At 41.7% G+C, this 14,668-nt stretch overlaps 1 protein-coding gene across 11 annotated transcripts in view; it reads right to left on the minus strand.

Moving 5' to 3' along the window:
* TBXAS1 (thromboxane A synthase 1) overlaps positions 1-14,668 on the minus strand; it is a 259,778-nt gene that overhangs the window by 60,472 nt on the left and 184,638 nt on the right. For all 11 annotated transcript variants that reach the window (XM_072923497.1, XM_072923496.1, XM_072923495.1 and 8 more), the window contains one exon: positions 5,798-6,112. In XM_072923497.1, the coding sequence (XP_072779598.1) occupies positions 5,798-6,112 (315 nt within the window). The remainder of the gene's footprint in view (positions 1-5,797; positions 6,113-14,668) is intronic.

Genomic DNA, 14,668 nt, shown 5'->3' on the forward strand with positions numbered 1-14,668 from the left:
ACCATAAAAATGGTCCTGCCTCTCTTTGCTCTAGAAATTTTATGGGAAGGGAAAATATTGAAATGGCAAAATCCCTTTTCAATAAGCCATCTTCATTAGACTGCAGAGGTATTAGTGAAGGAGGTTTTCAGTGTGAAGAACAGAATTATAAGCTAGTGTAAAGTTTAGTATGATTCCACTCAAATCAGTGAAGACAATTACCCTAGATGAGCAACTGCCACACCCAGTATATCTGATGAACTACAGCACCAAAATCATCATAAATGAGGAGATTATGCATCAGTCCAGTTCAGCCTGGGCTATTCACAACTCACTACACACAGCAGTTAAAGAGGAATTAAAGAGTATTTTTTCATACATGAAACTATGGATTGCAATGACTTTGGAGTAGTATCATTCACTACTTTTGACATGAAAGAATACAGACGAAACAGTCTGGTCAACATTTTCAATAAAACATATTGAAAATATTCCTGGGTCCTAAATCTATACAAAAGCAAGTCTTTATAGGAACAGGAAGATGTCTTTATATAAAAAAAAAATCTCCACGTCTCCATTTAAATAGAGAGAGAGTATGATGGCAGGACCTTAAAGTTTCTTTAAATTTTACAGTCTCTAGACAGAGGTGAAAATGTTGGTAAGTCACACCAGCACTGAATTGTTACACTAGTACTTTGTGTGGATAGGAAATTTAATGGATTTAATGGAGTAGAGACATGCTGTGTCTTATCCTGTTCTTCATTCCTCTCACACCGATGTTTCTAAATGTCATATCAAGCAGTGATAAGTAAGAGTAGTACAAAGCTCTTTTAAAATAGAATGGAAAACACAGTTAGTCTTGCAGTCTACAATGAAAGTTTTATGGTAATAGCTGCTCTTTCACGTATTCACTTTTATTTACTTCTCCTGACTCCTGTGCTCTCCTTCACCTTTGTCGGGGCTCCTGAAAGTATTCATAGGCATCAGCAGCAAGGAGTAGTGGGCTGCTGCTCTTTCCTTCACCAGACCTGAAGCCTTACATATCAGTGCAGCAACACATCTGAGGTTCTGTAATGCTCAGTGCAACTTTTTTCCTGTGGTTCTTTAAGTAATGACACCTTTGTATAGATACGAGCTAAAAATCCCCAAAACTTGTAGCACCAAGTCTACCTGTTTGTTAATGCAAGGCTTGGCTTGAGAATATGCAGTAAATTATTCCTGAAGGCGAGATTAGAATTCAGGGAGCTCTCGCTCCAGGCTTTTCTATGCTCTGCACCATCAAGTATGGATTTCTTTACTGCATGGAGACAGAGAAGATCATTCTTGTACCTCTTTTGCCCTCCTTAGCTGCCCCAAGCATGCTTGCTTTTCCCCCTCAAGAAAATGACCTCGTTTCACTGGTTTAACCTGATGTATTTACTTTGCAACAGATCAGGAGCACATACCGACACCCACTCACCACATTTCATCTCAGGGTAACAAATAACTTCTTATGAGAAGTTAGCTTGGTCACCTATATTCTTTTGCACTCTGCTTTATGCCACTACTTTTCCTGTCTAAAATTATGCAGTTCATTAAAGCAACAACAACAACAAAAAATTATAATTGTGCATTATTCAGGCTTGAGAGCAGGGACAAGGAAGGGAGAGAGATTTTAGCATTTTTAAATGCTAAAATGGGAATAGAGGAAAAAAGAGAGGCCCACATCTCTTGTGAGATGGGAATCCCCTGCATGGAAAATGCAATTTTTCATGCCCTGAGCTCTGTGGCTTAGGACATAACACACAGAGCAGTTCAGAGCACACAGTGGCACTCAGAAGCAAATGTTCATCTGCTCAAAATGAATATGTGTGCTTGAGGCTTTCTATGATTTTGCTAAGCACACACACACACACATGAAAAAAAAAATCAACTTGTTTTTACAATAAAATAATCAGTCACACATGCAAAAACTGTTCCTAAATGTGTCTTGTGAAGGGCTCTTTAAAACCTCTGCAAAGGGATAATTTTTGACTGAAATGGAGAGGTGAAGACCATGGGTGCATTCTTTCTCACATGGTGAATGTGGATAAAAAACATCTCTTTCACAACTGTATAGCCTCTAACAGTTCAGGGATGGTTAGCCACAAACGCTGTAAAAATAATCTGGTCTTGAAATAGCAACCTTTCTCATTTTTTCCCCATGCCCTCCTTTACTGGTACATACCAGTAAAGGCATGTACTGGTATACCAGTAAAGGTATACCAGGCTTTCTTCTCAGCTGATGAATATCACCATTCCTGTACTAATACCAAACATGTACCAGTTTAACCTATCTGGGGATCCAACCCCTCTCTGCTGTCCCAGATCTGTGGTCTCTGCAGAAAGTAATATTATTTGATACAGACGCAGAGGTAGGCGTCCTGCCCCCACTAGTTCATATTTAACTCTCTTTTCATCTTGTTTATTTTGCTTTCATGGTATCAAAGCAAGCTGCATACCCAGCAACAAGCTTGCAGCAAATAGGTACATCTTATTTTTAGCAGATTGCCCTTCACAGGGCACACACTACACTCCCAAGGGATTTATGAAGAGGGTCAGGTCAAAGTCTCTATAATTTGAATTTTTATTTGTGTGCTAGAAGACTTATGCTTGGCTTTTCCAGTACAGTTGTAGCACACACAGGGATTCAAAAGTAGTATGGGAAGATGCAGTGTGTGGTGACAAGTAATCACCACTCAGTATTTTGTCTCTCTGCTTCCCCAGAGATGAAAAGCTCTGCCCGCCCTTTCCCTACACCCTAAAGACACAGATAGAGGTGAGGGGGCAGAGTCCTGCCCTCTACAATAACTGAGGCTAGAGGCTTCTCCTGCCTGTCAGACTCCAAAATGGGGCAGGTGCCTCTTCTCACTTTGAGGCAAAGAGACACCACGAAGCCTCGACACTGAGCTGTCAGTCAAGAAAAGACCTAAAACGTCCTCTAGCAAGGAGATGAGGATGGTCCTGGAGGTAAAAAGAAAAGATGACAACCTATGACTCACTCAGACACTGTTTTCTGAGGAAACCTGCCAGGAAGTGCTATCTCCACAGTCTATTCAGGCTGTGCAGTGGAGATTGGCAGTGAGATCTCCCAAGACAGTTCTGAAACATAGTTGGCTGGACGCAACAGAGCAGGATAACATGGTCCTGTCTTCTTTGTCCAACTCCCAGCACTGGGACTAGACCTTCCAGCACCTAGCTTTGTATTTCTGCACCACACCTGCCCAGGGATCTCTAACACAGCATTGCCTCAGCTTTCTCCATCTCCTTTGTGCTCTCCCAGCGTACCCACAGTGCAAGACAGACAAAATGAAAATCACACAGGGCTGTCCTCAAGTACAACACCCAGAGCCACCAAAATACTGCTGTCTGCCCAGATGGACCAACCTTGCTCCATTACTGGCTATTACAAGGTCACCATGCTTTGTGTTTTTGACTGGTGTGCCAAAAAGCTGGAACTGTGCTTGTCATTTATAGCACCTTTTCTCAGATGGCTCTCACATGTCTTTATAAACTTTGGTAAATGAGTATATAAATCACTCTGTCCACCACCAAAGTACAATCATCTCTGGGATGATACACAGCAGCTGCTGTAAAATCAGACTGCAGCTCCACACCACAGATTAGGGCAATAAAACATGCTGCATAGGCCAGCTGAAATGGATGGAGGACAGAAGGGGGATGTGGTAGAGGACATTTTGTAGTTCTAATTACCCAAGTATAAATTTGGCTGAAGAGGGTACTGTGTTTAATCCTTGCATATCTGCAAATCAAAACAATCTTCCACCACATGTCAAAACAATCTGACTGTACCATTCCCCATGTTTTGGCCTTCTAAAACCCTTCCTCTCTGAAAATTGCAGAGCACCTTGATAAGAGCAAAGCTGATGTGCTGCGTACAAGCAATAACCTAATCAAATTTCTTAGCAACTGACTTGATAACTGAGTCTGTAGCTTCTGTGTCCCTCCCTTCCTCTCTCTTGCATGACAACTGAACACAGCATCTATATATACCCAGTTCTAAAATAGCTTCTGCTCCCGTAACTCGCAAACCGTTCACATAGATCTCATTTTCTAGGCTAAAAGTAGTTAATTGCAGTCACTGAGGGGACTGAACTGCTGTACCCTTTTCCTTATTCTGGGATGGGCTCCTTGAACACTGTAATGCCCCCTCCCGCCTCCCTGCCAAATCATGAACTGTTTATAAAAGGAAATCTTTTGAAGGATGGGGCTGCACAGATCAGATCTACAAATTTCCTGTTATCAGGGACTGCAGTTGAATCGTTATCCTTCTCTCCCTCTTTTCTCCTTCGCCATACAGCCGTGTATGTACCATCTAAAGCTAAACCTCACAGCTCAGAAAATACAGGAATTTATTTGAAAGGTACTTCCAATATATGACATGGGACAGCATGGTTTGGGATGTCGACACCAAACTGAGTTGAGCCTCATACAGACTTTGCACAGAGCAGAAATTAATCTGAGTGCAAACTCTCTGCACAGACTTCTCTGTCACAAGTGTTCCTAGCTTCATAACCTCTCCTTGACAGTGCAAAAGCTGAAATTATTAGCAAAATACTCATAGAGAACCAAGAGAGTCAAGAATTAAGCATTTGAATTTGATTATTATTGAAACATTACTAATAGTGAATGGCAGCTCAGTTGGACCATACGCAAGGCAGGGTCCATTTAGTTCTCCAGCTTGAATCAGAATCACACCCACATGTAAGCCTCTTGAACTGGCTCACACTGCAGTTTCCAAGTGCAGGGGTTCCTTTAACTGGAACTGGACCAGACCAACTGCTAAGGGAAATTTGGTACACACAGAGCTAGACTTTAACTATCCCAGAATAAACTCCTGAGGTGCATAGAGTGTGTGCCCAACAGCCCCACTACCAGCTGTGCTGGATGGTGAATCTGTGCATGCAGGAGCGCACTACTTGTCCATGTAGACATGCCCATATGCATGGACTCCCTATGTGGAATATCCTTAACGAACCAGCCAGCTAAAGACTGATTTCACACAGATTTCTACACACTTTCATTGAAATGCTTACTATTTCACATCCTCATCAAGGGAGAGATGTCATATGAATGACATCACACACCTATCCTGTAGGATAGCTCTCCCAGCAATTCCCCTTTGGTTTCCTAGGCTGTCAGCTTTCAGAAACTGATGAGATTAACCATACTTTCCTTGGGGCTGCATAGTAGGGTGTCCTGTGTGCAACTCCGCCCCCAGCATCACCCAGTAAACTGCCCATACTCCAGGCCACGGTGCACTTTCACATCTTGGCAGGCCTCAAGGAAGTCAGCTGAACTCACCAGACATGAGGGCACAATTAGGCCTGCCATATATGAATGAAAAGAGTAAATAACAAAAACGGAAACAAAAATGGCCTTGGCAAATACAGATAGTGGTGAAGTAATTTGAACACAGTATAAGAGAATTAGATACCATAATTTTTTTAAAGTTTACACATACATTCTGCTGCTAGATGAAAAAAAAAAATTAAAACAAAACTTTGAAGTTTATGATTTGTAAGAACACTATTTATGCCCCTACAAACTTCAGTAAAGAAAATAGACCGGAAAAACAATAGAAGCATTTGTAAAAGAGGAAAAATAGAAATGTGTAGTTTCATAGCCTGACAACAGCTGGTTGATTTGAATAATGTAAAATATTTTTTAAAGGTTAAGCATTCACTATGACACAAAGTTTCTAGGCCATCTCTTGTGTTGATACATTTACATTGAGTTGCTCCCTGCACAAAGCCCCAGACCAGCACATCATACTCACGTGTTTTGCAGAGAACTCATCCACCTCCTGGAGCACCTTCTCCTGGCACTCCGGGTTGGTGGCCAGCAAGTAGGTGGCAAAGGACAGCGTGCTCGTGGTGGTCTCATAGCCAGCAATGAGGAACAGGAAAGCTTGGCCAGCTATCTCATCCTCTGTTAGCGTCTTCTGAGCCTTTTCAGATGGGGCTGTGCCAACCAGAGGCGCCTCATTCTGTCTGGGAGCAGCAGATGGGCTGAGCACATCCGAGCACACAGCTGCCAGGGAGTCGGCTGAGTCACAGGCATCAAGCATCCACTGGAGAAAATCTCTGCGCCTCTGCAGGACAGAGAACATGAGGGATGGGTCACACAGCAATACCTTCCATGGGGGATGGAAGCAGAGAGCTACTTCCTATTTATAGTGCATGCTTGGCTCCTACAGAATGCACCAACCTTTCACTGAATGAGAAGGCTTCTATAAATCAGGTGGAAATGCCATAAGTAACAGCCTGTCATTGCTTTCTTCTCAGTGAGATGGGACTGATCTGCCCCCAGTTCACAAGAGGTATGTGATGTATCCTTCACAGAGGATTCCTAATGGCCAGCTCTGCACGGAGCTTCTTTTATTCTGAGACTGAGTTCTTGGCACTTGCTGGAAATCAGGGGATTGACATAGACACTGTACATGCAGGTTCCATGTGCACCTGCCAGATGGAGGCAGCACAAATCATGCTTGGAGGAGCTGGTCCATCTGCTTGGATGGACCATCCTCATTTGTTCTTATGGTCCAAAGCATGGAACTCACCATCTACGTTCAGGGTTGCTTCTACATTGCTTTCTATATTAGCTTAGTATGACAGGGCTGGAATCTAATCTCAGTAAATCGGGACATCATTTTATGAGAAAGTACAGTTATGAACACTTGTAACAAGATAGCCTTTTTAAAAACAATTTTTCAAGAACATATTTGCAGAACCATATTGAAACATTAAGCATTCCCCTACCACAAAACCTGTTTGGGCTGCTTGTCTTTGCAAAATGCCCACTGAATGATCCTACTGTTATGAGAATTGTTTCTTTCACACTAGTTTCTGACACAAAAGCTCTAATAAACAGACCTATGGCCAAGAGTGAGCTGACTCCCAACCAGTGTGGACAGCAAGCTTGATTAGGCTTTGAAATATAACCCCAAAGGTTTGAATTGACTTTTGCGAGTGGGCATAATAGAATTGTGCTGAACCTAAGCCATAAGGCTGTGTGATTGATTTTCAATTCCTCAAATACCAACAGAATACATGATAGCTCAAGGACTCAGAAGTGACTGCAGTGTGAGAACATGACAACTTGTGCAGTGGGATGGACAAAAGGAGTTACCAAGCTTTTCTCCAAAAGAAAAGAATGTGATGTAAACTGCATTTATCTGTTAAAAATTAATCATGTGAATGATTTCTGGGATCTGATGTTTGAGAGATAAAGCAGAAAAAAGAAGGGCTAGAGAAAAGGACAGGCAAACAAGATAAAAGTAAGGAAGAAGTAATTAATTATAAATGTCAGACGACTTAATCAGATTATTTATTTTTCGCATGACATGGGGAAAGAGAGCAATGAGACAAGAAAACAGCAGAAATACTCAGTGTCCTGTGCTTAGCTCTGCTGCCAACAAACTGTTCTGATCGATCTACAGGCACAGAGGAATGGTTATTTTGGGGTTTGAATAACACAGGGGATTGGCACAGTGCCTCTTTAAAAGCTCCTTCCCTCCACCCTACAGAACCTTTCCATTTTGTACCTTGTACCCAATGAGCATCCTGCACCCTGGTACACCCAAAAATCAATGCTCCGGATAGCAGCCAGTGCCTGCTGAAGGACTCTGCACATTCACCAGTCAGACTGAATCACCCCCAAGGCATGGGAGACGTGCTTTTCCACCAGTACGTGAAGGCACACAAAAAACCTGTTACAGACATTGTGCTCTGCAAATGAGCTGCAGCTCTGAAAACACTTCCCTGTGCCTAGACTTAGGCACAATTCCCACCAGCATGATAGGAAACCTCTGCTCCATTATGTTCCTGTAGATTGGAGGAAGTAAGACTTCATGCAGACTTCAGCTGTGAATAGCTCAAAATCTCGTTTAATTTTTATGAGAAAGAGAAGTTTATTCACATCCTGGGAGTTCATGTATTGCACAACTCAGAGTCCAACTCTTTGACATAGCCTGTGCTTCAGTGATTTCCCTGGTACATATATTTGTATTAGGCCATTTCTAAAATTGAAAGAACCAAGCAAACAAGGAAAAAAAAAGCTAACCAACCAACCAAACAAAAAAAAATCCAAAACCAAACAAATAAACAAACAAAAAACAATAACAAAAAAACAAACCAAGAGAGTCCAGTTCCAGTGTGTTCATTAGTGTGTGGATAAACAAATTCAAAGTAGTAATGAATCGCATCTGTAGAGACAGTCTCTTTATCTGCAAGACTAGCCACTATCACCCAAACTACCTTCATAACATAAAAATGTATAATTACATTCCTATTCAGTGGAACTGTAGCACTGTAGCATCCTGCAGCTCAAAAGGTGTAACATTTGCTATTATTCTGCATCCATCCTTCTCTAGCTGTGAATTTTCTTGTAAACAAACCCATTGCCCTCTAAGGGTTTGCTGTTCCCAGTCATGAGCTGTTAGACGAGCCTGGTCTTATATTTAGACAATACACTCTGGAGACCCTGTAAGATGTTTCTCCAGCCTTAAACAAAATCAGGTCCTGGCCTTATACAAAGCATCGAGTTGTTGCTGTGATAGCAAAGTAATAATCATAATGACTACTGAATAGAATTTCATTCATGAGAATTTTTGCTGAAAGCAAACTTAATGAATACCAGCACAAGTGAATATTCCCAGGAATGTGCTCTGAAATGCCTCTGTGGCCATTTTGAGGAGCTCTTTTTATTACTCACATAATATATTTGGTTAGGAATTTAAAAGCTTGTCTTGTTGCAGAATCTGTTTTTAAGGTCATCCTATCTAGAAAAAACTGGATACCTGATCTGTTCCATGTAACTTGCTCACAGGTGAGCAGGGGTTGCTAAGAGCAATGCCTTCATAAACAAACCTTGCAAAAACAATATTCATTTGTAAAAACAACAAAAACAACTTGAATAAGGGGGGGGGGGAAAGCATAACATTAGAGAGAAGCAAGCTTTCTTCCAAGATAATTCTACACAGTGGAAGGAGCTATATTTCAGCAAAGCTTCTCTTCCTTATGCTTCATTCTGCTTCACTTTAGGCATCAGTTTAGAGTGCCACATAAAAAATCGTCCTCAACCCAAGCGAGAGAAAAGATTTCCAGGGTTATAACAAGTCATAATGAAACATATTTTTTTTCCGCACCATCAGGATGGAAAAATCGCTCTTATTCCAAACCCTAACAATGGCAATAGAGGAAAAAACTAGCATAAACCCAAATATAATTGGATTGTTAAGTGCTAGAAATAAGGAAAAAGCATCTCATGAAAATTCACAGGGGGGGTTTCTCCACTTCAGCTGACAGCAGAAGGAAAAAAAAATATTTACAAATTACATTTTTTTCTTAATTTAACAACAGACCAGGTACTTACAGTGCCACTGCACAAAAACATTCTTTGGTCATCACATCTAGCTGCTGGCTTCATTTTTCCATCAGGGACATTTGTTTGATTTTCCTCACAAGAAGCAGAAGCCCATAATAGCCTCCATCCTGTCCTCTGACACTTGCATAGTTATGTTACAATGGCCTCAGAGACAAATTCCTGCCACAAAAGAATGGCGTGCTAATGCAATGGACTCTTGATTTGCCCCTGTGCAACACAGACCCTGTCATTAAGCCAATGATAATTGAATGGAAAGCTAGGGTTTGAACAAAAACCATATCATTTGAATGTGGCGTGGGACAGGGCGAATGTCTAACTTGGCGGCGACACAGACATCCCCTCTGAGATATATAATAAGACAAGCTCCGCTTACAGCTTCCCCAAGACAGACACCTTGCAGTATATTTCCTGACACCAGTGTTCTGGGCCGTATCATTCCTCTCATTAGTCTCCTTAGGCATCACCTGGCCATGCAGAGAAATGGCTCTGCACGGAGGCGGAACGAGCGGCGCGCTCGCGCTGCGGAACAGACGCGTGCCGTGCCGGGGCAGGCCAGGCCACCGGGATCCACCTCCCCTCCTCAAATCATGGCTCCCAAGCTCTGCAGCTGTCAGAAGGAGGGAGATGTCCCACTCACATGCGAGATGCAGGAGGCAGGGGATGTCTCCAGCTCTCTCCATCCTAAGCAGGGAGTTGTGGTTTCGTATCTGAGGCTGACATGGCAGCTGACCTTCTGGCAAATTCACCGTGCTTTGGGGATCCAGGGGACCCTTGGGTCATGCATTTGGTAGAAATATTAAGCTGTTCAACTGTAGAAAATTAATTTGTAGACAATTCTCAAATTCTTAGTGAGCTTCTGATTGTGATAGCATGAATTATAACATCTCTATTGTCTCACCCTTCACATAAGACTGAAAATAAAAATTTTTAAAACACCTCTCAGTTGCGCTGTCTCCGAGTCAGAAAGTAACTTAATCCAACATTCACCTTCCCTGCAAGCTAAAGTAAAAAATTACTTAAGGAAAACTACCAAATGATATATCAGTTTGAATTTTAGTTCCTAATGTTTTGATTTCAGTCATGTTTTCTGCAAATTATATTCAAATTTTGTACCACTCTGATAGTTCAGATATGCATTTTGAGTTTGAAAGAGCCCAGAAACACAAAAATCTAGTTCATGATGAATCAAGGATTCAAAATAAATGACATAATTGGTTGATAGTCTGTAAAGCACTTGCTGTGGTGTAAAAGTCATGCAAATGTGATGCTGCTAATATAATACAAATCACAATAAACTGTAGAGTCCTTCCCAGTCTTTCTCAAATGCGCAGATTCAAACTCAAAATGATAGATTTCAGAATCCTTAGCTATCAGGTAGTAAGCTCACATCTCATTTCAGCAAACTTGTACAAAAACTACTAAGTCAATGTATATCCAGGAAGCTTTTTATAAGCTAGATTTGGCAACCCTCTTTTTAGGTAAGGCAAACCTGTGTCCCACTGAGGTTATCAGTAAAGCACTGCAGTAGCTTCCCAGATCCTTTTGAAAAAGAAGCACAGAATGCAGTCCCACTCAAACTATTACTTAGCCAAATTTCTTTGAAGGGATCAAATTCAACCTCTAACGCTTGCAGGCTTCATTTGGTTTCTCAGTGAAATCACAAAAGAAAAGCCAGTTTCTCTGCCGATACATCCAATTCCAAAACATTCCAGAGAGCGTGTCCTTTTGCCTTGTGCTTGAACACAGAAGCTCAGATCAAATGACATGCCCTCAAATTTGTGTGTCTGAAGGTTGAAGATGTGGTGCTCTCACAGCTCTGGAAGAATCTGGACTCTGCTGGACTGTAGGGTATGACCATTGCTCAAGAGAGGCTGGGAGACTTCAGTCTGGCAGATAAAATTCCTTTGTTTGCATTTGTTAATATCAGCAGAAGAAAACACTGCAGTGTTTTTATTGTGAATGGGCAGGCAGGTCTTACAAAGCAATATAACTTGCACTAAATTTAAAGCAAAAAAGAAAAGTTCACTGGGTGCTGATTCAGAAAGGGGAGCAGACTTTGGCTAGTCAGATCTGATCTTAATATTTATAATAAAACCCCAGACTAAGAAGATTTTGTATAACTTTGGACTTGCTGTTTTCTTATATTATCATCATTATTCTTGTATGCAATTCCTTTACAGTAGTTCACATCTATAAGAGAACACTGTGAGCATTCAGTAACACTGCATATGATGTCAGAAGCCACAGCAATGCCTTTTCTTACTACTTGAAAGAAATATGTCCCTACAAAAACATTGCAAAAAAGCAAAATGAAAGCTGCCCCCAGGAGAGGCAGGCTTGTCAGCAAATAGATGAAGGCACCTGAACAGAAAGTGTCAAACATGGCAACAAAACAAATCTTCTCCATGTTACCAATGTTATTCTAAAAATAAAAAATAAAAATAAAGCCAAGAGTAAGCTGGAATTAGAATATGATATGGATTTTATTGGCTGAGTTTGCCACTAAACCTGTTAAGTGGCCAGTATGATTTATTGGTTAAAGCACTGCCCTTCCACAGAAGCTGAGATGCTTTAAGCTGCACTCCTCTTTTTGCCTGTAAAGCACAGTTACAGCTGGTGCAGCTTCTCCATCTGTAAAATTGGTACAACAGACATCAAATCTTATAAAACACCGTGAAGAGAAGCTAATGATGATCTCAGAAAACCGTTTAAGACCTAGGATAAAAACAGATTTACACAGACTTAAAGAGTTTGAGGCAAAAGCATCATCATAGAGGGGAAGCAGCCCTGGAAGGAACTCAGCAAGTTATCTGCTTCATCCCCTTGCTAGAAGGCAACATCAGCCAAACCAGCACTGACAGCTGTGTGTCTAACCTGTTCTTAAGGACCCAGAAAACCCTGACTTCCCACAGCATCCCTAGGCAGGCAGTCCACCCCAGCACTGGACCTTTTCCATCACTGCACAGGTTTCCCCTCCTCCAGTGAGTCACCACAGATATTGTAAATCATTCGATTTCACCAGCTACACCCATAATGTCTGTGATTCCACAGCCTGTACCTGTTTATAGTACGTATATATATGTGTGTTTTAAATAGATCTTTAATAAAGCATGCTGCTAACATAAAAATCAAACTGCTGAAAAATACAAAAGGATTTTCACATAGTACTGCCTCCATTCATGAGGAGAAAGAGTGCACAGGTACTGGTGGTTTCTTCCTCATAATTTTTGCACCTTTCTGACCTTCAAAATGCAAAAGTAAAAGCATTAGTAGCATACAGAGGGATTAAGCCTAATTCAACCTGAAAATAAAGATGGAGGGAGTTCTTAAAACCAAGATTTTGTTAGTAACCCACCTCCCCTCAGTTTATATTGCTGCAAGTTGCACTAAAGGGCTCACATCTTGAAAGACAGCAGCCTCTTTCTCTATATGGTCCCACATAGACCAGGGATGAAAATCAATTTGAATTTCAGATCTGTTAGAGAATTAAGAAAAATAACAGAACTTTCTGCAGTTGATATAATCTTAATACAGATGTTTACAACTCTTTCAGAAGCAGAGCGGTTTTTAGATCCTAGCCAAAAGCCAGACTTGGCTGAAGTGCTATGCAAGATACAGAGATACCAGAGTTACAGGTGGGGAAAAAATAAGATACACTCCTATTTGGTTGTTTCATAAACTGTGTGGGCCCACAGAGAAACCCACAGCTTTCCTTGAGGGCTGGAAACCCTTCCTGTAGCTATTCAGTGTAAAATCAAGGCATTGTCTGCAGCCAGGTCTGTTTACACCTCTAATGAACTGGCCACTGTCTCTGACTCTGGGTGCTTCCCCTGGTACCAGGCTCAGATATCTAAGACAAGCACTAAGTTTTTCACCATGAAATTCAGTCTAATGGTAAAGAAGTGTCATGGAGTTTGTGGCATGCTGCTGCTTGGCAGCTTTGCCACACTGGGCTGGCAGTGTCACCCCAGGTCACAGCACAACAGCATAACCAGCACAGCTCCCTTCACCACACGCACACTTGGGGAAGGATCAGAGAGCAGCCCAAAATTCAGTGGTTGGAGAGTCCCATCCAGCTTTCCCAGTCTCTGCATTGTGATGAGCAAGAGACACTGGCAGCAACCATCATTGGACAGCAACCTGCTCATTCTGTATTAGCAAAACATTTAGGATAACACCACTCTGATAATGACTCCTGGCATTATCGCAGTGCAAACAATAAATATTGGATTTGTGCATGTGGTAGCTGAGCTTCTCCTGCCCCACACGTGTTTTGCTGCTTGAAGGGGGAGGAGTGACATTATCAGAATACACAGTGTGGAAAGACAAGAAAAGAAATAGCTGAGTGATGGGTGAAAGGATAGCTCAGGCCAGGCCCTGCCGTGCATGCCAGCGTGTGGAGCAGGCACCCATCCCCAAAGCAGCAGCAAGCTGTGCACTGCACTTCACACTGCACACATGCAGTCACTCCCAAAGCTCATCTGGCCTCCCACTAAACCATCTGACACTCCTCCCCTGTTATTTGCTCGAGGAAGGGAGGATGCGGGAAGGGAGTGTTTTAGGCTAAGTGTCTGACACCCAGAGGCTTGACCCTCGGCTGACTCAAACTGCTGACTAAACGCTGCTGTTGCAGGCAGCCCTCTGTTCTTTTCCACTTGCCACAGATTACAATTTTATTTACTTAAATTTAATTCCCAATTAATAATAATTTCTTGTTTTAGCAGTAGACTCACATTCAAGAAAATGCACAGGAATCTCATTATTTCTTTCTTACTCTTTGTTCTTCCAGCCCCATATGCTCCTTTTAACATTCTTGCAAAGCTCCACCACTCACTTTGAAGAGCCATCAGGACATTTTGGGGCCATTCGGGGAATTTACTGCTCACATCCTGCTCTCCCTCATCTCTTCTCGGGGATTGTTCAAGATCCTGTCTCTCTGCATCACACAACATATAGATTGCATATGTTTTGAGGGAAGGAACAGCTCATTATTTGGTTTTGTGATGCCCTTAAGTAATTTCAAGAAACAATAAAACAAAAAATTTCTTTTAACTAAACTAATCATGGTTTTGAGACTGACAAAATGGCATGTACTGCTAAAAAAAAAAAAAAAAAAAAAAAAAGGTACAGCTAATGTTATTTATTTTCTGTATTAACAATATGGGGAAAAAAAATGTCATTATCACTTCTTCAAGCAACTGCTTTCCACTGCTGGCAGGCAATCCTACTGCCAGCTTATCCATTCATGATCACACCTACACCC

Source organism: Taeniopygia guttata, chromosome 1A (assembly GCF_048771995.1).
Source record: "Taeniopygia guttata chromosome 1A, bTaeGut7.mat, whole genome shotgun sequence".
In the NCBI taxonomy this organism is placed as follows: domain Eukaryota; kingdom Metazoa; phylum Chordata; class Aves; order Passeriformes; family Estrildidae; genus Taeniopygia; species Taeniopygia guttata.